The sequence below is a fragment of the Apis mellifera genome, linkage group LG1, assembly GCF_003254395.2.
Source record: "Apis mellifera strain DH4 linkage group LG1, Amel_HAv3.1, whole genome shotgun sequence".
Lineage (NCBI taxonomy): Eukaryota > Metazoa > Arthropoda > Insecta > Hymenoptera > Apidae > Apis > Apis mellifera.
In genome coordinates this window covers 21591352-21615471 of record NC_037638.1, presented here as the reverse complement: position 1 = coordinate 21615471, position 24120 = coordinate 21591352, and the positions used below count along the sequence as shown (strand labels likewise).

General features: G+C 39.8%; 1 protein-coding gene across 3 annotated transcripts in view; it reads left to right on the top strand.

Moving 5' to 3' along the window:
• LOC410674 (heterogeneous nuclear ribonucleoprotein L) overlaps positions 1-24120 on the top strand; it is a 142135-nt gene that overhangs the window by 72809 nt on the left and 45206 nt on the right. For all 3 annotated transcript variants that reach the window (XM_006571376.3, XM_006571375.3, XM_003251682.4), the window contains exon 6: positions 9389-9452. In XM_006571376.3, the coding sequence (XP_006571439.1) occupies positions 9389-9452 (64 nt within the window). The remainder of the gene's footprint in view (positions 1-9388; positions 9453-24120) is intronic.

Sequence of the window (24120 nt, the reverse complement as noted above, 5' to 3'; positions counted from 1 at the left end):
TAAACTGTATTGCGAAGAAAAGAGAGAGAGAAACTTCCTCCTGGGATCATCACCCGATAGCAGAAGCAGTTTTCACGATCTAACGAATTCCTCGAAAAGAAGTAACACTCGAGGAATCAAGATTAACGTTAACGGCGCGTTACATAAGCTTCTCGATAGCAGCTCGAGCGCAATTAGCGGACGAGGCTCCGCTTTCTTCTTCCTCCTCCCATCTTCGTGACGGATCTCTTAATCCTCCCCACGATCGTTATCCACGCTTCATACTCTCTCTCTCCTTCTCGTTTATCGTTATTCACGTCTCCTCCTCGCATTCACAGGATATAATTCGTCCTCGCGACTTGGAAGGAAGGTCGACCTTGAGTCGCCGCGGCGAGATGCAATTTGTCGCGTTAATATTCGTAGAATCGCCGGGATATTTGAACACTCGGGCGAAATTAGCTCTCGGGTAAATTTGAACAAGCCTCGTTTTCCCTCCAAAACTGGGAAAGACTCCGGGAGGAGTTTCTCTGGAGGAGAATGCGAGCGAGGATGCTTATCGATGCTTGGTTTCATTCATCGAGTAAACATGGCGTGGATAGAAGCGTGGAAATAAATCTGGCTGGGCGATTGCGACAGGGCGCGCGTGGGCGATTTAATTTTCGCGAAACGCGCTCCACTGTTGATTCACGGGCTGAATCATCGGCCCTCGACCGGGCAGCCAGCTTGGTCGAGAGTAGGAAACGTTGCGCGGGACAGGTGTAACGTCGCCGTTGCAGTTGCAAATGGCCGGCCGTCACCCACGCGAGCACGCGATATCATCGAGATGCAGGGGATAGGCAAGGCAAGGACGGCGGCGATGTTCGGCCACGCCGACTCTCCTCCCGTGCTTCTACTCTCTGCGGGGTGCTGCCGCCTGTGTGTGTGTGTGGGTTGAAACGCGGCCTGTTAGAACTTAGGCGCTGTTATTACACAACTAATTGGATGCGGAAGTTGAAACGTTTTTGAGTTACCTCGAGATTTTTCTCTTTCTTCTCCCTCTTTTTTTAAGAGTTCCTTTTTAAGAGTGGTTGAATAGGGATTATATCCGGTTTTCGGTTGTGGTAATTTTTGGAAAACGTAGTTATTAGGCAAGTCTTGGTGTCAGATGGCGGAAGCGGAACACGAGATGAGGTAATGGATGTCAATCATAAGTCGAATGGTATACGATATAATTGTGTTATTAGATGTATAAATTGAAGACTCTTCGTCAAAATTAGGATTGAAAATGATTGGATAGATTGGATTAAATTTTTTGATAAAGATAAATTCCTGGCGTTTCTTTTTCTTTTCGTAATAAATTTCTTCTGTCGAAATACCGTTGATGCAAAACCGAATTGGAATTAATTCTCTTTATCTCGTACATTCCTCCATGGCATCGTGCATTTCTGATAAGCATGCATACGATACTGGTACAAGATTAAGCTCTTTCAAGATTGAAACTACTTGAACGTTTAAACACAGAACGGCGGCGAAACTATACCGTACATAAAAGCAACCTTGATTCAAAATGATCGACGAAGCTTAATGCCGTACATAATATAAATGAAATATAAACCTGACAAGCAATAAATTTTTGCCTCGTTCCCGATAATATCGATTTTGCATAGAGAAAGATTATTGCTACGTAATTGGAGGATGGAATTAAAATGAAATATAACTTGAAGGTTCCTCCAAAATTCTATATCATCCTTTTCCTTTCTTCCATCGAACGAGGGAAAATTATTATTTCTTGTAAAAAAAATCTTGATAACGAGTGATGATCATTTTCATCATACTTTCGTCGTAATTTGTTAATATTCAAATTTTCCTTCGTACGTGTTTAGATTATTATTTACAATAAAATAGTTGGGATCGTTGTTAGCATTTATCATCTAGTTTCAAAAATTATTGTATTACATCACATTGAGTAGGAGTGTCCACTGTAACGAATTCATTCGATCATAGTACTACTCTTGTTATCGGTGTGGATTATCACGAGTGTGGAGATATCACGCGATGGGAGATCTAATTAATCGAATATGTTCGACGTTTAATTAAAATTAATGAAACGAACGAATCGTCATATCAATCGGCCACCGCCTATTCTCTTTCTCGCGTTAATTACGACACGATGCACACAGTTTCGCGGTTTCGATTCCAGCCAATCGAATAAGTCAAAGGAATCGGTGGATTAATATGATTTCCCGTTTCGACATTTCAACATTCTCGATTTACTCGATGAGTAAAAAAAAAAGAATTTTAATCTTCGATTTTTCATCGATTTTTTTTTAAAACGCATCTCTCTTCTTAAGGAATACGATGGAGGATCGATCGATCGAAGTCGAGGCTTGATATTCCGCGTGAAAAAATTTCGCCCCGATTTCCGAGTCGAGAATAAAAATAAAACAGGCGGCAGTTTCGTACTTGGAAATACGGGGGATCGTATCGTTGGCGTTTTATCGCGAACAAATACAAGAGATGTTAGTAATCGAACGCCACACCGATGAATATTTCGCGATACAACGAAACCGATAACAAGGATTATTCCGATAGGCATACACGATTTCGTCCTCGCCTCGCACCAGTGTATTTAGATCGACTCGATACGCGGTGATAATTCGTTATCGCGTCCAAACAACCGCGGCCGTTTCGATCTCATTGCATCACGATTTTTATATAAATTCATGGTTTCCATCGAGATAGATCACGCACGATCTTTCCTCTCGATTTTCTGCTCCGCATAACTTGTCCACACAATTACGAGTTGTACGTTCGAATCGAAAATTTAAAGGATGACTCCTAAAATAAAATCGCAAATATTGAACGATGCGAAAATGTTGAAAACTTATTTGTAAATTACAATTTAATTTAGATAATTTTATCCATCGATTTCGTAATATCTGAGTGACTCTTCCACTATGCAGAGCAAGGAAAAATTAGAAAAATTAAATTCGATGGAACTTAAAACCACCACGTGTTCAATTTTCCAGCTTCATCGAAACGAGCAAAAATGAAAGTAACAATCTGGTTGCTAACAACACTTATCCAGTGAGAGAAGGAAGAATACTGCTCGCTTCCATTTTTACTTATCTGTTGACCGTAATATTTCACAACAACAGGGGAGAGCGAACAGAATTAATTGCCTGGCCCCTGTCGTTTCATAAATTTCCCTTCTATCCTGACGCGTCGGCCGCGCGTCGCTTTGCAAGCGTATTGGAAGAAGAAAGACCCCGGCCGGAAGCGCGATTCAAATCGGGAGGATTGTCCGGCGGGTACGAGGTGGAACTGAACGAGGAAAACGTTGTCCCTTGTTTTTAGCCAGATTATAAATCCATAATTCAGCGCCGCGTTCCAGAACAACGGATAAGAACGTTCGCAATTCCGGTTGTGCACGGAACGTTTTTTTCCCCGACGCGTTTTAATATTGTATCGGCGCTTTTCGAGTTTCCAGATCGAAAATATATACTCGAATATTGGTTGTTGAATAAGTTTTTACAAATTGTGATAAAGATCCTTTATTCTCATTTCAATAATCTAAAAGTATTATCTTGGCGAATAATTAAATTGGTTTGTATTAATTTTTACAGAGCGAATTGGAGATTAGTTCTCTCGAAGGAAATGGGTTTCTGACTAAGCTGTTAAATTTGACATTTTTAGAGATTGATAGAATTTTGATATCGGTATCAATTAATCATTAAAAGATCCACTCGTAATCTCTACGATCGATGCCTTTTTGCATTTCCACGAGTCGAAGGGAAAAGCTTTCTGAAATCGAAGCAACGCGTGCTGACCTAAAAGCAGCATTAGCGGGATGCAACGATACTGTCCTGCATTTACCCGGCGTATACGTGTACGTCTCTATTCTTACTTCCCTTTTCTCGCTCTTCTTATCCCTCTCTCTCCCTCTTCATATCTGCAACTTTTCATTAAAAAACACACCCTGTCGAAACGAAAAGATGTCGAGAAGAGGACAAACAAAACCTTTTCTTTGCTAATGTCCCTTCCCTCCTCCACCACCCCTTCCCAAATAGAGAAAGCCACCAAGGAAAATCCTGTTGACATTTCTTAGCAGTATCTGTTGCCCGTTTAACGTTATGCTCGATGCACTCTGCATTCTCCATTTTTCCTCTTCTCACTTCGCCTCCTTTTTCAGCTTCCTTCGTTTTACATTAATGCGCTCGAGATCCAGAATCTCTTAATTCAACTTTCGTCAGAAAATCCAATATGCTGCTCCTCCTCCTCCTCTTCCTCTTCCTTCTTCTTCTCATCCTCCTCGTTGTCGTTGGCGCAGATGAAAGAGAGAGAGAGAGAATGGATCAGATGTTTCGGCACAGAGTTTCCTCTCGTCGCTTGAAATTAGCGTTTTCGAGCGGCTGAATAATTCCGCATGCACACTGGTTGGTCTGTAAACCCGCTGGCCTTATCTCGCCGCTTTAATAATTTTCCTAGGGAAGCCGCAATTGCAATACCGTTGGAATACCCACGTGCTCGTACGTTCTCTTTATCTCTCTCTCTCTCTCTCTCTCTCTCTCTCTCTCTCTCTCTGTCTCTGTCTCTTCCTCTCTTTCTCTTCCCCCGCGAGTTTCATTTTATCGCGTCGGTTTTTATTGCCGCGTTTCGTTTCGATATTTATAAACGCTTTCGCGATTCACTTTAGCCAGGTTATCAATTTCTTCCTCCCCCTCCCTCAGGTGAAACGGGAAACTGGTAATTTTTCTCTCGAGGTATTTTTCCATTTCGAATTTGCCATTTCCGCGCGAATCTTCTAAAACTTGGTGTTATGAATGAAAATGTTAGGTGTTAAGGTGAACGAGATTTTGGAAAGTTCAGTGGCTCAACGGGGGGGATTATCTTCCAGTTCCTTTCTAGTAGGACACCAGGACCGGGTTTCTTTTCCTCTGAATCCTTTCCGTTCCTCTCCTAGTCTGGGAGAGAAATTGAACAAATCTGAGGGTTGATTTTATTTAGGGAGCTGATTCCCCGCTTATCTCTATCCGTGTATCTCTTAAACTCTACTTATCTCTTGAGAACACTTGTTGTAAATATATTCCGAGGAACAAGGTTGTCGTCTCATTTGAAAATAAAATGATACGTCTCTCTCTCTTTCTCTCTCTTTTTTTTTTTTTTACAATCTTCCATAAGAATCTCCAATAATTTTGTCCGCGTGGAGGTTCGTGCGTGAAAGTGTCTTTGCATAAATTTTCGTTTTCGGAGAAGCCATCGGAATCGAACAGGTCGCTTTATCCGATCGAAATATCGCGCGTGGCTCGAGTTCCTTCAACCTTCGTGTAAAACAAACAAAAAAGAGAGAGAGAGAGAGAGATAGAGAAAAAGAGAAAAGAAATTTAATTCATACGAAAGCACGGTCCGTTGGTTTCAACCTTCACAAATCACCGCGTTCAGGGAACCAGGCATGAAAGTTTCCAGCAAAAATAGAAGCTTCGTGGAATGGCGCGCATCGTAGCAAAAATCTTTTGCAAAAGTTCCAGCAGCGTGGAATTGCCAACTATTTTCGCCCGATATTTCCACTCTTCTCTTCCCCCTCCTCGTTTCATCATTTTTCTTTTTATCTTGTTCCCTCCCTCCTCCATCCCTCTTTTCCTTTTTTTTTATTTTCTTTAATTCCCAGTACACGGTAACGGTATGAAATTTTGTATCCGGTGAAAAAGTGTGCTTTTCTCGACAAAGAAGGAAAAGCGTATCCTTTTTTTTTTTTTTTTGCTCAACTTTCCCGCCACCCGGCGCCGCGATAAATCACGCGAAATGCCATCACGTGAAAATGCATAGCCCCACCAGGACGTATCAACTCTCTCTCAACGGAGAAGGATCGAAGCGCGATTACGATTATCGTAGATGGAAATTGTGTTGCCATTTTCTTACGCGATGAACTTGACGCGATGTCTTCGATACCGATATCGAAGTAAGTAAGAAGTTTCTGAATCTCTCCGAATTATCAGATACACGTGTTAGAGTGGGATGGAAGAAGAAGATGGAAATAAAAATATGCAAATATGTTCGAACGAAGTTGGAGTAGAAAATTTAAGCGGATGTAGAGATTAAAACAAACGCGAAATTTCAATATGCAAAGACGACTCGTTAAAACTCGTTTTTCGAGTTGTGAAGAATTTAACTTCGCGCTACATAAAACGGAAATAGAATGTGGCACGAAATAAGGCCGCCTTTCCATCGCTTCATCCGATATTAAATCGAAATTAAATCGGTCATAAAATAAGCTTCGATATTTTTGTACATCAACTCTCGTGTTTGTGTTGATTTTCCTTCTTGTTTATTAAATTTTATATTTCCATCTAGGAGTTCATCGAACGAATCTCTTCGCGGAAAATTTTTATTTACGCTTGGTCCAAGGAATATAAAAATTCGACGTCAATAATTCCTTTTACGTAAGATGGCCGACGCGTCGTTTAATCGCACTGTACAGGTATTTTTATTTCGTCGATACGTTGTTCCCGTTGTATTTTCATTCGGCATGTATATTTTTGGTCGGACAATGCGCGATTTTTTCCCCTTCTCTCTCTCTCTCTCTTTTCCCCCTCCCCTCTTTCGAATAAATAGCACAAGTTGCGCAAGATAAATCCTGCGCAGAATATCGTTCTCTCTCTCTTTTTTTTTTCGAGAGAGAGAATTTTTACCATCGAGCATTGTCACTCGTGAAATCATCCGGTATCAGAATAAATATTTAGATCTGGATCGAATGTATATTATCCACGTTATCCCCCCCGGGGGATAGCTACCGTTAGCTTTTGTATCGCGTCAAACGTATCTGCTATCGTATCCCTGAAATTAAAAGTTATCGTTCCACGAAATTTTCCACGATATTTTCGCGTATAAACGCGGGGGAAACAAAAAAATATTCCTTCTTCCATCTTTTTTCTCGTAAAATCCCGCAAATTCCTGCTTTTTTGATATTCGAACACCGAATTAAAAAGAAGAAGAAGAAGCTTACAAATTATAATGATCGTTGTTTCAAGCTCGCTTAATCGTCTCCCTCGTCCAAAATTTACGAATCAGCATCGATATTTATTTTATCGAACCGCGTCTCATTTATCCGCGAGGAAGAGAATATCGTTCTTTCGCGAGGTGGTCGAAAAGGAAGTTGTTGAACTCGAAGAGGGCCACGATTTCTATCCTCGCTAGGGGGGAAAGAAACCGTTCGAAAACCGAGCTGCTTAAAAGCCGATCGAGTTTAACGAATCACGAGAGGAAGAGGATGCGAGTTAGTCTCTCGTTTCGTTCCACGTCGAATTCCACAACAGTTTCACAGAAGCAGAAGATATCAAAAAGGAGGAACACACTTTCGTCGGGAATTTATCGTTCGATTAATCTTCCAACCGTTCTTCGAAGATTTTATTGGCTGGAATCGGACGAGACGAAGTGGCGGTGAAACCGTTTCCCTTTCCGCCAGATTTGTTTCGTTCTAACAAGCATCCCTATTCGGAGGAAATACGGTTTATCACGCTTGTTGTCCCCGCTTCGACCTCGTTGCCACTCCTCTCTTGATAAACGCACGCTACTTTCCTCTTCCACTCGTGGTGGTCACCAGTGGCGGAATTATTCTTACGGAGAAATAAGAACCGGGGCATTTGTTGGGCAGCGACATAGTTTTTTACGATCGTTGCGAAAATCGAGGGAAGAAATTTTGAAATTTATGATCGGATTTAATTCGACAAATTTAACGAACGGGGGAATCGTTCTTCCACGTATTTTTCCTGTGGATATTTATATATCTCATATAAATTTAGAATTCGCGAATTTAAAAATAAGACTCTCGAGGTTTTCTTCTCTTCGAATGCAGCCAATTTTTCTCGAGTTGACGAATAAAAAAAGATGTTTTCTTTTCCTTTCTTCTTGAGATGGAATTGAGAAAAAAAGTTTCTAAATAAAGAAATAACGCACGCTATTAAACAATCGTAGCGTTCTAAAAAATTTTCGAATTTCTCACAGTTGGGTTAATCGATCGACGAAAATAAAGAAAGGAGGAAAAGAAAGGAAGGAAGGGAAAGGGACACGCGACGGATCCCGTGGGAAACGTGGAGAGTATTCAACGAAGCTTGGCGGTGGAAAGGAATTAAATTTTTCCCTGGCGAACAAAGGGGTGCTTTTTCCCTCCTTCGAGTCGAGAGGCTCGCGCGGAGAGGATCCACGAAGACTGGACAAAAGGCTGGACGAGGGAGGAAACTTTTCGTAACGAAAGTGGAGTCGCATCGATCGATCGAAGTGAAAGAAGCTCGAAAATGTGCCAAAAACGTCGTGATCGACATTTAATAACAATAATCTCTCGCGCGAGAGAGGGAACGTGCCCCCTCGGAGGTCGAGATCGAAATGGGGCTCGAACGACATTTCGTCTTTCCCCACTGTCTTTCCACCTTATACCTCTACCTGTATATTTGTATAATTCATTTTGCAACGGCGCGTGCATAGCTAATCGAGGATTTATGGGACGGAGGGGGGAGGGCGGCCCGCGTTAAATTCCCATATTAATAATTCGCTTCACGAATGCACGGAATGTGTTAAATTTCAACCGGGTGTCCGAGTTGAAATTATTCGAGAACTCGAGCCGTTAGACGATTCCGTTTGTCGACGATAATTTGCCGATAATTCGACGAGGATCGTTTGCAAGGGACATTGCTTGTAAAATTGTAACGTAAGTTAATTTTCCAACGATTTGCAATTTCACGTAACGCGAAGATTTGGATGGAATATGGAAAGGGTTCGGGATAGATTTTTCAGAAAATCGTAAAGAGGGGGAATCCATTCAATCGTCGTGTAAGATTTAATCCTTAATTACCGAGGCGAGGTCTGTCTACGGATTCTACTCTGCGTGATTCATTACTCTGCATAAATTGAAAGTTTTCTTTTCTCGTTAAATCCTCTCTCTGCGCAATTTATGGAATAATATCTTATATTGTTTCATCATTATGTTTGATTAATATTATCCAAGAATATCAAAATATTATTTTCTTATAAAGCACAATATTGTGCCTCGTTCCCACGTAATAATATAATTCGGAATTAATTCTGAATACAAGCATTCGACGTAATAATTCAAACAATAATACTTTTTAATCAAAGATTAAACGAGTTGAAATTTATCTAACTTCATTTTATAACTGCGTAATTTATATCCCAGATAATTTTTCGCATCGTTCTTACTCGGATTTCAATAATTCTGTTAATGAAATAAATGCGAAATTATAGTCCATAGATCAATAATACGCGAAACGACAATTCAAACAAGTATAAAAATGTTTCGGTAAAAACTTAATAATCTTCTAGAGATGATACAAGGATTAAGGAATAATAATTCACGGGAACGGGAATTTCTCCTTAATTTAAACGCTTATCTCTATTTCGTTCTCTTTTTCTTTTCCAGCCCACCAAACTGAACGTATACAAGAACGACGCAGAAAGCTGGGATTACACGACACCAACGCTGGGTGAGTTCCTCCCTTAATTTCTTTACCCTTTTCTATCTCTCCGTTTTTTCTCATTTATTTATCTATATTTTTTTTTCTCTCTCTCTCCTTTATGTTCGTTCGTCGCGAGAACGCGCGTTCTCGAGCATTTTTTTGATCATCGACATCACGTAGCGCAGGGGCTGCGTGTACGTGCGTACACGAAACAAATCGTCGTGGACCGGGAATCGTTCCTTTTCTTTTTCTTCAATGATCTCCGTTTTTGTTTCTTCTCTCTGCAAACTGAGATGGAATTCCTTCTCAGATTTTGCGACGTATCCATCGGCCTCTTTTTCTTTCCCCTCTCTCCCTCCCTTTTTCTCTCTCTCGTCTTCTTAACACCTCTGTGAAACTCTTCTGCGCGCACGCCGCCGCATCGAGAAGACGCTAATTGGATAAAAACGTAGTCCGGATGCGAGCTTGGAGGGTTTCCGTAAAACGCATCCCTCGATAAAGTTCACGTATGCGCCATGTCGTACACGGAAACGTGTAGATCGAACCATGTTCGAGAAATCCGTGGAAAATTTGAAGAAAATCGTTCTACGAGGAAATTTTTTTTTTTTTATAGCGGATATGGTACTTGATTAAATTTTTTTTCCTTTTTTTTTCGTATTTCTTTTTGGAGAATTTTAAGAAAATTTTTTTCGACGAAAAAAATTGGAACACGTTGGAATGATTTTTGCTCGATTGAGTATTTTTGTACTTTTTTTTCCTTCTTCTTTTTTTTTTTTTTTTTTTTTAGAACGTCTTGGATGTTTCTTTTCGTTTAATTATTTTGTTGACGTTGCGTTTCTACTTTACAAAGAGAAATCGTAAGGTAGAAACCAGTTTAAGCACGTTGATCAAAGTTTGCCAGGGATCGTTTGGAGATTCTGGAAAGCTGTTCGCGAGGAAATTAGTTAAATAATCTAGTTCGATTTAAGTTGTACGTGATTTCAACGAATTTTTCCTTCTTTTTTTTTTTCCTCTTCCCTCTTTTTAACTTTCTAAAAGATTTATATCATCTTTCTTATTCCTTCCTATTTCTCGTGTACGTAGTAACATTCCGAGAAACATTTTCACGTGAATAATATAGAAAAAGAAATATCTACTATTACGTTTTATTTCTACGAACGGATATAAAACTGGATAAATTAATTCATTCCTTTCCAAACGTTGCTTTCTCCAAATTTCCAATAATAACACGGCTCGATCCTCGAATGGGCCAGCAAATTTTCCCAATTTTTCCCGCCCGCGATTTTTATTTCCATTCCCTTTCCGATTCGCGAGAAGATCGAAAGGAACGATTCCGAAATGGCGGCCCACGATTCGAACGACACGATCGAATCATTTTCGCCCATCGCAACGATTCATGATACCAGCAAGTATTATACATATGCAACGAGGCAAACGCAATTCACGCAATCATCAGACACACGGGTCACGCAAATACGGTCGAAGTCGAACACAGAAATATATAGCACAGCGAGGCGGCCCACGGCCCGCCGCCGGAAGTGTAGCGCGCTTTGAAAAGAGAGATGCGCCATGCCTCGTATCGACGTGTCCGCGATCCATTGTGACGATAAAGGCACTCGTTAGGAGGGATACTCGGATATTTTTCCGCTTTAAATCGCAATTACTCCGCTGCCAATTTATCTCGCGTCGCAAATTGCCCATCCCTCCCCTCCCTCACCCTTCCTCCCCTCCCCCCAGTGTCGATTATATCGGGCCAATTCGATGTCGAATTATTTTATTTTATACCCGATTCGAAATTTTCGATGTTGGGACCGATGTTTGCGCGCAATTTTTCACACGCGGCCGGTCACACGCCGATTTCGAACGATGGTTAGAACGATGGTTAGAGATCGTCGAGCGCGGTTTCTCCCCGTTTTGCGTTCGCAGACCGCGCCAATGTGGCAATTACCACGGGATTCGGAACAATCGAAAGATTCAGAGCAGAAAATGGCGGAGTTAGGAGGGGAGAGAGAATTGGATCGGACTTTTTCTCGGAGATTTTTTTTTTTACCAAATTCATAGCTGTTCTCGATTTGCCATTCCGCGGTTTTGTGTTTATCCATTTATCGAGTCTTTAAAGGGAAATTAGAATAGTCGAGAGTTCGAGTGTCGGGGTGTTATCGAAATTATCGGAATTATTCAAAGTTTCCTTAATAATAAATTTTCAGCTCCAACTTCCTTACGATTATATTCTTTCAAGTTGGAGAAAGATCCATTTCGAGAGAGGGATTATAAGCACGACCCAATTACGACGATTTTCTTAAGAAAAAAAAAGAAAAAGAAAACGTGAGGAAGTTTTCAGACCCGATGTTCCCGACTTGCGATTATTAATAGGGTTTAACGTCTCGACGATTCTGTTTCAATTACGATAATCGTGGAAGGAAATCCTGGAAAGCGAACGATTTAAGTTCAAAGAGGGAATAGTTAGAGTAGGTCGTTAATTCTGGATTAAAAGGGATTTCGAAAATTTTGAGGGGGAGATTAACGAGATTTCACCGATGACAATTTTAATCTCAAGATTAATCGTTTCAACGATTTTCAATGATTACTTCAAATGTCACGGTTATCCGTGATCGGTAACTTTCTCCCCTACGACTTTCAATTATAAAAATTGAGATTCCATCGATCGAACAGATTTTTTTTTTCCTTTTTTAATTTAAAAAAAGGCAGGATGCGAATATAAAATTCCCGACACCTTCGAACTTTCAAGGATTAATATCGCCGTCCTAATATCCAATATTAACTCCATTACCATAATTAACATTTGCATTGAATGGCCACAATCTCCTCTCAGTCTCATCTGAAATACCACAGTGGCCTGTGATCTCAACAGTAACCGCTTATCCGTTCACATTTTGCATTTCAACCGTGCTAACAACGAAGGCTTTTGCTTCTCATCCTGATTTGTAACACATTTTGAAGTAAAAGCAGCTTGCGCAACAAACAACAATTGTATCAAAATCTTCCGAATTCCGACAAGCTATGTTTCGTAAGATCGAACCAGCTACAAAATTTCCTAAATTCCGTCCAGCAATTCTAATTTCGACCAACATCAAACGTATTACGTGTATATATTATCCTCGCGAAAGATACTTAAATATTAAACATCCATCGAGATATATATAGAAAGAGAACAAAAAATTTCCTCCAATTTCAGACGAATAACGAGAAACATTCGAAATTCCGGAAAACTGAACACGAAATCTTCTAATTTTAATTCCACCAACACCAAAAAACCAACTGTCGCACTATTGAACCGTCCATTTATTTTCGTCCTCTCTATAAGCCGGTCTTTAAACCCAATCAGTCTTGTGTCACAGCGTTAAATCAAAAGTCCCTAGGGATACCTAGAACCAGATGGACGCACGTACCGTGCGATTTTCTCGCGGAGCGGATCTTTCCAAGTAATTAAACGCGAGTACACAATCGCGAGCGAAACATCCATTTGGACGAAACGGATCGTGTGCAAGCGTTGAGATGCGGATCCACCTAAGCGACAAACGGGCTCGTGGAACTCGTGGAATTTGGTCCAATTACGGGCAAAGTGGCGGCGCCACCGTCGCTCATATCACCCGAATCACGAGTACTTTCCAATTCGCGAAATCTCGAGTTCGTCGTCTCGTGGAAGAGGCGAGTTTCTCCGGTTAAACCATTGCGGTTTAATCGTGAATCTACGTTCAAGAGGTTTCGCGATTCGAGCGTCGACAACGGTATTGATGAACGCAAACGGATACTTTTCGGAGTTTTTTTGTTTTTCTTTTTTTTTTTATTCACAGTCTCTCGAGCAAAGTTTTTAAATCTGTTGGATCGTTAAGGAAAGTTGAAGCAAAGTTCGAGACAAACAGTTTCGTTTGGATTTTCTTTCCGTTTTAATTTTCAATTTGATATTTGTTCAAGGAGTTTTACATCTTATTTTTGAGATTTCGTTAAATAGATTTTTTTTTTGAACTAATTTGGGAGTAATAAAAGAAGTAGAGGTAGATTCTGATAATGCAGTGGGTTGCATCTCTCCTCTTCTTTCGATATAATATGGTTAATATATTTTTTTTTGTCCAGAGAAAAGAACTTTTTTTTTTTTGCAAAGTTTTAAATCTTATTTCGAGATTTCGTTAAACGGTCGAATAGGTTGCTTTCTCCGAGTAATTACAGAAATAATGTTCCATTTTTCTTGGGTAAAAGGGACAGGCAGAGAAAAGTTCTGATACGAGGCTAATAATGTTAGATTTTCTCCGTCTCTTATCCTCGTCGAAGATTTTAAAGTTTATTCGGAGATTTCTATGAACGAGTCACTTTCTCCGGGCCAATTATACGAGACGCGATATTCCATTTTTCTAGAATAATTTGAAAAAGAGGGAAAGGAAGGGGGAGGGCGGGTTAATATGACTAATAAAACACGTCGGACGACTTAATTCCACAGCGACAACGCCGCGACATAGACTGATTTATTGCGTCAAATTCAATTCTCTCTCGGAATTGTTGGCAATGAGGTTGGCTCGAATATCATTACATACTTTGTATGCTACATTCTTCACTTAATCACATAATGTACAAAACAATACACAGTTGGAAATAACTTAGTACCTGACAACGGCTTTCCATGACACGACTCTCTAAAATGGATTTCAGAAATCAAACAAACTATAATTCAACGTCAAATGTAGAAATTATACACGTGGAAATAATGGGACGAAACGGAATTTAATCTCGTGAAAGTATCATCATATTCGGGAAAAAGAAATCATCTCGATACAATCTTATTTTTCCTTTTTTCGAGAAATTCGCTTATAATATGAAGATCTATTTAAAGCCAACGGAGATGATAAGTCATTAAACGTAATATTTCTTCGCGAAATGTTTAATCGAATGAAAGTTTCATCAAATCCAGGGAAGACCCGCCATCTTCTCGCGAAGGAAAACGCGTTTGAACGTGTGTTTCATCGACAGCCTGACTCACGTCGCGATACGAGATCGGCAGCGTGTTCCCCTCGCGGCGTCGATCCGACGCTCGACACGATTAAATCGAGAGCCGAGCAGCGGCATCCCTTGGATTCTTGTTTGAACAACGAAATGAGAATCCGGTGGAAAGGAGCGGGTGCCTCGCCTCGTAACGCACCAACGATCGAACAGACGGGCTTCTCGCGGCTCTGAATCTGATTTCCCTTCCCATGTCGGCGGAAATTTGAACACCGAGCGAGCGAAAAGTTGAAAGATGGAACCCGTTTTCCCTCGCCAGCATCCTCTCCGACATGTTTCTTCCAGGCAGAGATGATAACGATCCCGATCAGATCGATCGAATCGATATCGAAATTGGATACGATCATGTTAATATTTTAATTTATATTATATAACTCGGGTAAATATGAATCGTTTATCCATCGTTAATATGTAAATTCTATTCTATTTTCATTATGAGATTATTATGCGGGAATGTTTCCGTTCGATCGTAATACGTAAACAGGATCGAGATGAATAATCGATCGAATAATCGGTTTAAGGAAATAAATAAGAATAATAATTTGGAATTATCGAGGAAACGATGCTTCCTTTTTTCCTTTTTCTACGTGTACCGCTCGTTCGAAATAAGGAGACAATAAGGAGAAGGCACGATTTAGATGCGTAACACGTGTCTGACAATTTGGAGCCGCAATTGTAGATTACCCGCATGTCGAGCAAGTAAACGTGGAATATAAATAGAGAGAATACTTTAGTGCCATTTATCACGCGCTCTAATATATTTAAGTTCTCTCTCTCTCTATCGTTCGGCATAGATAATACGGCCTATTATAATATATTTTTATAAAACTTTTAATCCTTTATAACATCTTCGTTGTATTTCACATATATATATATAAAAACACATTGGAAAACAGACTTTGCCAAATAAATATAGCATCTAATTTTCCCATCGATACAAGAAATACGATTCGTATCAAATCTCGAGAAATTTAACAAAAGAATTGACAAAAGAAGAAAAGGAAGATTCCCTGCGTTTCCATCCTCGTAATTTTCCACGAATGTTAGAAATCGAAATCGGACTCTCGAGCAGCTCTAATATAGATAAGTGAGGATGGAAACGAGGCGCAACGAGGAAGAAGAAGCGGGAATCGAATTATAAAAGCATTCCGCTTCTGCGCTCGACGATGTGGCACGGGCACGCAACCCTTTAAAGAAGAAACGGGATGCGTGACGAGAGGATTGCGGCGACGATACGAACCCTCCAAGAATAGCGGCTTTTAACGAGGCTAGTTAATCTCCCCGATCGCGCACCACGTTACCTCCAATTTTCCGTCGCCTCGAGGAGGAGGCGCCGGGAGAAGCGTCGATCCTCCGCTTTGGCACGATGATCCGTGAACGCGATTGGTTCCTGACCGCTTCTGCACACGGCTGTATAAATGCGGCAAGGAGTAGGGAAAAAGAACAAAGCCAACTTGCGGCGCGGAAGGCCTTCGCGTTGGACGGCGAGCAGGCGGAGAGGAACGGTGGCAGATCTTTTAACGAGAAAAGACGGTCGGAAATATATAAATCTCTTGTCACGAGGCGGGATGGATTTAAGTTGCTAAGGCTTAAGGGGAAACGTGAACTATCTTTTCCTCGACTGTTCCTCGGCCGATGAGACGAAGATTCGGTTCGCAAAACGAGGGATAAACTTTTGGAAAGGAAGGCGCGAATCGATAGGTGATCGATGCATGAAACTTTATTATCCGTCCCCTCCCCTTACTTATTCGGGCCGCGCGTGTTCCTCGAGATAAATGGCGCGAAAAATCAAAACGCGAGATCAGCCGAGGACGAGGAGCGGAACGAGGTCGCCCCCCTCGGATGGTTGGAGGATTTTAGCCGCGGTATTTTATTTCGTGGATCGAGAGAGAGAAAGAGAAAGAGAGAAGGGAAGGGAGGGGGGGTTATATAGCCCGGTAGTAAAATCGTATCCACGTAGGCGGAGGGTTAATAAACTATCGATTATACCGGTCGCTCGATGTCCCTAGAGATTGTTCCGGTTTGATCGCGGATTTAACCGTGATCCTGTGTATGTATGTACGTATATCTGTGTGTGTGTGTACCTAGGTATCGTTGGTATAACGGTTTCTCCTAGTTCCTAGGAGAAACGATTGGACGTGTGCCCGTGTTGATCCTGTATAATGAAATATTCAGATCCATTTTAGGAAATTTCGCCGCGTAAAATGAAATTTTCAAGTCTCAAGGTGCACGGGCCACGGTCTCTCTTTGTCCTTGGGCGAATTCAATATCCGCCCGACGTCTGTGAGAGGAAATTCGTCGCAGATAAGCAGCCGGCTTAATAACGATTTAACGTCGGAATAATTCGATTGGGCCGCGCGGAGGAGGCTCGGTTTATCGCGAAGTTTTTGGAAAGTGTATCGCGCTCTCGAATATCTAGCCCGAAATTGATGATATTGCGATATTGTCTCCTGTTTCTTTTAGACTGGTTCTGGAGGTAGGCCATTTAGGTGGAAGATCGAGATGAACTCGTTGATCTCGACACGCGGCTTCGTGCGGATTTAAATTAAACGGGAATGCCTGCGAATATCTGGCGTGCAAACAACACTGTCTGGCCGGACAGTCAGTCATAACATAACGCGTGTTACGTGTCTTATTACGCGCTGGCTTTAATTCCTATCCGCTTCGAAATCAGGTGTTTTTTATCGGATAGTTGTCGTTTCTTCCATTGAACGAGGTAAAAATAAATCAATGTTATTCTTTTTTTCTTCAATTTTTTTTTAAAAGGGAAGAATCAATTCTTTCATTCGTCATTATGATTATCGAGATGAAGTAACGGTTAAAGGAACGAAGAAATTTTTAGCGCAAGTAGAGATAATTGGGTTGGCTACGTCAATCCGAGTAAATGGTGGCGACTGACGTGTCTAGAAACGCATTTTACATTTCGAAGAGGAATTCATAGAGAGACACATCTATTTTCTTATTAGCGGTTGGCAAGCCGGATCTCGAAATGTCAATCATAGAGAATACGTGTAATTGTAGGAAGAATTACGTTGGCTTACCGCGGGAACAAATTACCTCGAAATCGATTTGATTTCGAATCCACGTGTCTTTCTCAATTCCTATAAATTCTAACCTTCCCTTATTCTCCTGCTCCATCATTTTTCTTCGGGACGATATGAAAAACGGATCGAACGAAGTCGATGGAGGATCTTACACTCTTCCGCAAAACCTATTGTTTTATCCCCCAATTTCTATCGATTCGATAGGTTCGCTTCAAAATCGTCCCTTGGAAGTTCAACAAGAGGCAAAGTTTATAACTCGTTTCACATCCCTCCCATCTCGACGAGATCTTCGATTAACAACTCCATTCTATCCCCATTCAGAAGTCGGTGAAATTCTCTCATTGAAGCCAAGCATCGAACAATTTGGCCAAATTTCAGAGACGCGTCATAAATCTTCTCATCGATTCTCCTTCGCTCCACGGATTCACCCCTCTCGAACTTGTCTCTCCTCGACGTATCGTCCAACTAACGCCTCTAATCTCATCCCGTGTCTCGTTTCCTCGAGGTTTTCCTCGAACGTTTTTCCAAAAAAAAAAAAAAAAAAAAAAAAAAACGAAGTGGCAACAGGTGTCTCGTCAGAGCTCTCTTTCTTTTTCTTTTCCTTGCGAGACCGAGACCGAGTCATCATCTCGTGGCGGCTAATTAATTAATCCGCCAGCCGCTCAGAGACATTCCATGCATAGTGTGTGTCCGTGCACGCGCGCGTCACGGGAAACAAGAGGATGATGGTATTTCTGGCGCGTATAAGTTCGACGTTTCCTGACGTCGCGACGTCAAAGAAGACGCGACCTGGCCGGCCATCGCCGTCGAAATTAGGACGAAGATGGAGCGGGGAAAATTTGCACGGCAGCTTGTCCAGTCCATCAGCGTCGTGGCCGCGGTCTAGCTGCGGTCGTAAATGCTCGCCAAATGCAACCTCTTGTCTTGTCTAGAGAAAAGAGAAAGAGGAAAGGAAAGGGATGAGAAAAGAATGGGGAAATGAAATGAATTTTTTAAATCTTGCGAGGATTTTATCACGATATTTATTATATTCAGTATGAAGCTTCGAAGGAATATCTAAATTCTCTGCGAACGATTATTCGATTGTTCGTTGGTGTTCAACGAGATTTTGTATTTTTTTTTTTTTTTATTCTTTATCTGTGGAGGAATGATCGAAATGATTCGATTCTTTTGCTGATCTTTGAACCGGTTTATCGTATCGTTGCTAGCGTGGCCTGGCACAAAAAGCTCGGATTGGGAATTGGGGATGGCCGGATGGCAGAGGCGCCATTTTTACCCGTGATAAAACGCGATCAACGATTTCGATAAGGGAGAATGTTGTGTGGGAGTTTCGCTAAACGATCAGTTAGTCGCAGTTAGAAAAGAAATATTCAATGATTTCGAGATATAGAGGGAGGATTTGGGGAAATATATTACGGATTTTGTTTGATGCCCTTTTGTTTTCCATTCTTTCTTTTCTTTTTTTCTTTTTTCTTTTTCTTTTTTTTTTTTTTTCATCGACTCGTTCCATCCGAGGTTTGCTCGATTCGTTTTGACATCGATAACTTTCGCCTCGCTTCGATTTTTATTTTCCCTATTTTTATTCCATTTGTTTCAATCCGGAGTAACATTCCGTTCGTATCCATTTTTCAGAAAAAATATTTTATTCATTTCATTCGATTCGAAAAACCGTTTCTGCTTTCGATTTCGAATAAAATGAAAACTGGTGGGCAGGGGATAAAATTCTTTTGTTCCTACCCTATTCCGGTGAAAACGAGACGCGTGAATTATTATCGATCACGAGGAAAACTTTCCTATGTACGTCAGTGATAAAAACGGCCTCTCTCTTGTCTCTCTTCTCTCTCTCTCTCACACACACATACACACAATTCTATATATTTTGCACGCAAGGTCATGATCAAACTGACGTTGAAATGTTTGAATTCCTCTCTGGATAAATTGTCCAAGTATCAAGCATCTGTAAACGAATCGATAACGAGCCCGTGTCAACGTGACCCGATCGCAAACGTTTTTACGATTTACCGATGGAAATTTCTCTCGTTTTTTCGTTCCGTTTCGTTCCGCTGCGTACTTTTACTTTTCGATCGGGACAGGATGAAATACAAAGCTAAACGAAATCGTGAAACCCGAGACTTGCGCGAAGGGAAATTGGACGAAATTCGCGAATATCCTTTCGAGCATCGTGGAAACATTCTCGACAGAATTCGCTACAGGAATCGCGAATTCGAAACGAGTTTAAACGGAAATGGTGAAATCGATAATTTTATATAATAAAAAAGAACAGCGAGAAATTTCGAAGAGAACTTTTTCGAGGAGAGAAAGGAAGAAAGGAAGGAAGAAAAATTCTAAAAATAAATTTCATCCGACTGTTTGCTTCCTCCGCTTCCGCTTTTCTTTTTCCTTGTCATTTTCCATCGTTATTATGTCCTCCGCCTTGGAAACAAACTCGCGCGCCTTGGCAGCCTCGAGCAAACTGCACATTCCTTTCGAAAATTGCTTCCATCTTTCGCTCATTTATCTCGAAGGCCACTTCCGCCAACTTTCCCGCAAACTGCTCTCGAAAACCGGCTTCGACGCTCTTACACTTTATCTCGTTGTTGCATTCAACGGCGAACCCTCCGATTAGAAACGTTTCTCCTCGTCACGGATTTAATCCATTTTCGTTACGTAATTTGATCGAGAAGGGGGGGAGAGGAGAGCAGCAATGTCGCTGGTATATCTGGACGTGCGATAACGGGTTAGGTAATCTCAGATATATTTTTCAATAATTGGATCGTTTACCACCTGGGCTCACGTTCACGCCCTCGGGTCAAGAGATTGGGACGAGAACTTAGAAACCTGCGACTCTGTCTCAGAATTTTTAGTGCCACCTCTTTACATATCATATTCTCCTGTTAAAAAGTCGAAAATTTGGACGAGAAACTTAGAGACTTTCGTCTCTGTTAAAATTTTTTAGTGCCACCTCTTTACATATCATATTCTCCTGTTAAAAAGTCGAAAATTTGGACGAGAAACTTAGAGACTTTCGTCTCTGTTAAAATTTTTTAGTGCCACCTCTTTTCATATCATATTCTCCTGTTAAAAAGTCGAAAATTTGGACGAGAAACTTAGAGACTTTCGTCTCTGTTAAAATTTTTTAGTGCCACCTCTTTACATATCATATTCTCCTGTAAAAAAGTCGAAAATTTGGACGAGAAACTTAGAGACGTTCGTCTATGTTAAAATTTTTTTGTGCCACCTCTTTACATATCATATTCTCCTGTTAAAAAGTCGAAAATTTGGACGAGAAACTTAGAGACTTTCGTCTCTGTTAAAATTTTTTAGTGCCACCTCTTTTCATATCATATTCTCCTGTTAAAAAGTCGAAAATTTGGACGAGAAACTTAGAGACTTTCGTCTCTGTTAAAATTTTTTAGTGCCATCTCTTTACATATCATATTCTCCTGTTAAAAAGTCGAAAATTTGGACGAGAAACTTAGAGACTTTCGTCTCTGTTAAAATTTTTTAGTGCCACCTCTTTACATATCATATTCTCCTGTTAAAAAGTCGAAAATTTGGACGAGAAACTTAGAAACCTGCGACTCTGTCTCAGAATTTTTAGTGCCACCTCTTTACATATCATATTCTCCTGTTAAAAAGTCGAAAATTTGGACGAGAAACTTAGAGACTTTCGTCTCTGTTAAAATTTTTAGTGCCACCTCTTTACATATCATATTCTCCTGTTAAAAAGTCGAAAATTTGGACGAGAAACTTAGAGACTTTCGTCTCTGTTAAAATTTTTAGTGCCACCTCTTTACATATCATATTCTCCTGTTAAAAAGTCGAAAATTTGGACGAGAAACTTAGAGACTTTCGTCTCTGTTAAAATTTTTTAGTGCCACCTCTTTATATATCATATTCTCCTGTTAAAAAGTCGAAAATTTGGACGAGAAACTTAGAGACTTTCGTCTCTGTTAAATTTTTTTAGTGCCACCTCTTTACATATCATATTCTCCTGTTAAAAAGTCGAAAATTTGGACGAGAAACTTAGAGACGTTCGTCTATGTTAAAATTTTTTTGTGCCACCTCTTTACATATCATATTCTCCTGTTAAAAAGTCGAAAATTTGGACGAGAAACTTAGAGACTTTCGTCTCTGTTAAAATTTTTTAGTGCCACCTCTTTTCATATCATATTCTCCTGTTAAAAAGTCGAAAATTTGGACGAGAAACTTAGAGACTTTCGTCTCTGTTAAAATTTTTAGTGCCACTCTTTACATATCATATTCTCCTGTTAAAAAGTCGAAAATTTGGACGAGAAACTTAGAGACTTTCGTCTCTGTTAAAATTTTTTAGTGCCACCTCTTTACATATCATATTCTCCTGTTAAAAAGTCGAAAATTTGGACGAAAAACTTAGAAACCTGCGACTCTGTCTCAGAATTTTTAGTGCACCCTCTTTACATATCATATTCTCCTGTTAAAAAGTCGAAAATTTGGACGAGAAACTTAGAAACTTTCGTCTCTGTTAAAATTTTTTAGTGCCACCTCTTTACATATCATATTCTCCTGTTAAAAAGTCGAAAATTTGGACGAGAAACTTAGAGACTTTCGTCTCTGTTAAAATTTTTTAGTGCCACCTCTTTACATATCTATTCTCCTGTTAAAAAGTCGAAAATTTGGACGAGAAACTTAGAGACTTTCGTCTCTGTTAAAATTTTTTAGTGCCACCTCTTTACATATCATATTCTCCTGTTAAAAAGTCGAAAATTTGGACGAGAAACTTAGAGACTTTCGTCTCTGTTAAAATTTTTTAGTGCCACCTCTTTACATATCATATTCTCCTGTTAAAAAGTCGAAAATTTGGATGAGAAACTTAGAGACTTTCGTCTCTGTTAAAATTTTTTAGTGCCACCTCTTTACATATCATATTCTCCTGTTAAAAAGTCGAAAGTTTGGACGAGAAACTTAAAAACCTGCGACTCTGTCTAAGAATTTTTAGTGGCACCTCTTTACGTATCATATTCTCCTGTTAAAGATTGGAGAATTTGAACTAGAAGCTTTGTGATATTGAATTTTACGATTAATTTTTATTGGTATTATATTTTTTATTTTTTTATTGTCTATTCCTTGTTTCCCCTCCTCTCAAATTGTATTCTTTTAATCATAAATCATAAAATTGAACAAAAATCCTGATTGGCTATCCGAAAATTTTGAATGTTGGAATTCTTGGAATTATTTGCCGCGTTACCTCTTTATGTTTTATATTTTCCTAATACGCATTCGAAATTGTGGCATATTTGCCAAAATTTTCGATTTTGTAACAGGAGAATATAATCATAAGGAAGATGACACGAATAATTTTTCCAAGATTTTCCCAATTCATAATTTTGTGCCATTTTGCAGAAATTTTCGACTATATTTTATGATTTTATAGAAGATGTTAATCTTATTGGAGATGTCACGCGGAATTCTTTTGAACTTTGTATACTTACCTTTGTACTTACTTTTGTGCATATTTAATGCTTAAGTCTGCATTGACCGGACCTATACTTCTCGTTTTCTTTGTTTTTTTATTATTTTTTCAACATTTTACTTAATTCTAAATTAGTTTAATTAATGTAATATTTTACTTACCCTTCATACTGATATCTTATTTTCTTTTGTCGTGGGATCGGACATTTCTTGATGAGTTTATTAGCCATGTGACAGTAGAGTGAAAAAGATGTTCTTCGATTAATTAATTATATTTTTTTTTAACTATTGATATTCCAGTAATATTTTGTAGGGGAATGTTGTCGGCAGCGAGTGAAGTTAAATCTGAAAAAAATATATAAATACGTAATTTTTATAAAATATATCGATTAAAAGTATATAAATAAAATTTAAACTTGAATAGTATATTCTCCTAGTAAAAAATTGTAGATTGATTAAAAATGCTGGCTGGTTATCCGAATACTCTAAGTCTTTGAATTCCAAGAAATGTTTCTTGTGCCACCTTTTTGTATATTCTTCTGTAAAAAAGTCAAAAATTTTAGCCAAAACTTTGAAATATTGATTTGTACGAAATATTTTTAATGACACAATTTTTAGTGATGCATCTGGTGACGGTGAGACGAAGGTCACGACTGTGCGACAGTTCGAATCCTCGTAAATAATACTGACGTATTGCCTGTTTTATTGTGACCGAGAATGCGTCATTTTGGAACGCGTACTCTTTGTCGTTTTTCGAATCTCGCTCGGAGTGATTGATGGATCGACTAACCCGGCGGCCAATACGCCGTTCAAATGACTAGCCTCTTTTCTCTCTTCTCTTGCGCGCCGTTTTAGCTCTGTTCCGTTGGCTGTTTTACAAGAGTGTGTTTGCTCGTCACCAGGTTCGATCTGTATTTTTAATCGTCATGGAATCTACTTTTTACATATACATATATATATATCGTCAAGAAAATGGCGAATGGGATGAAATTTTACTCGCGATATCCGAGGGAAAAATCCAAGGAATAACAATTTAAATATATCCAATATCCTCCCCATCCTTCCCTTGAACTATATCGAAGAAGAAGTTCAGAATCTTCGAGCCATTTCACTCGAGCCATTTCACCTCTCGATGAATCTCGAACAGCCGCGATGATTCACCGTGTAATGGAATCTAATCTGTTTCC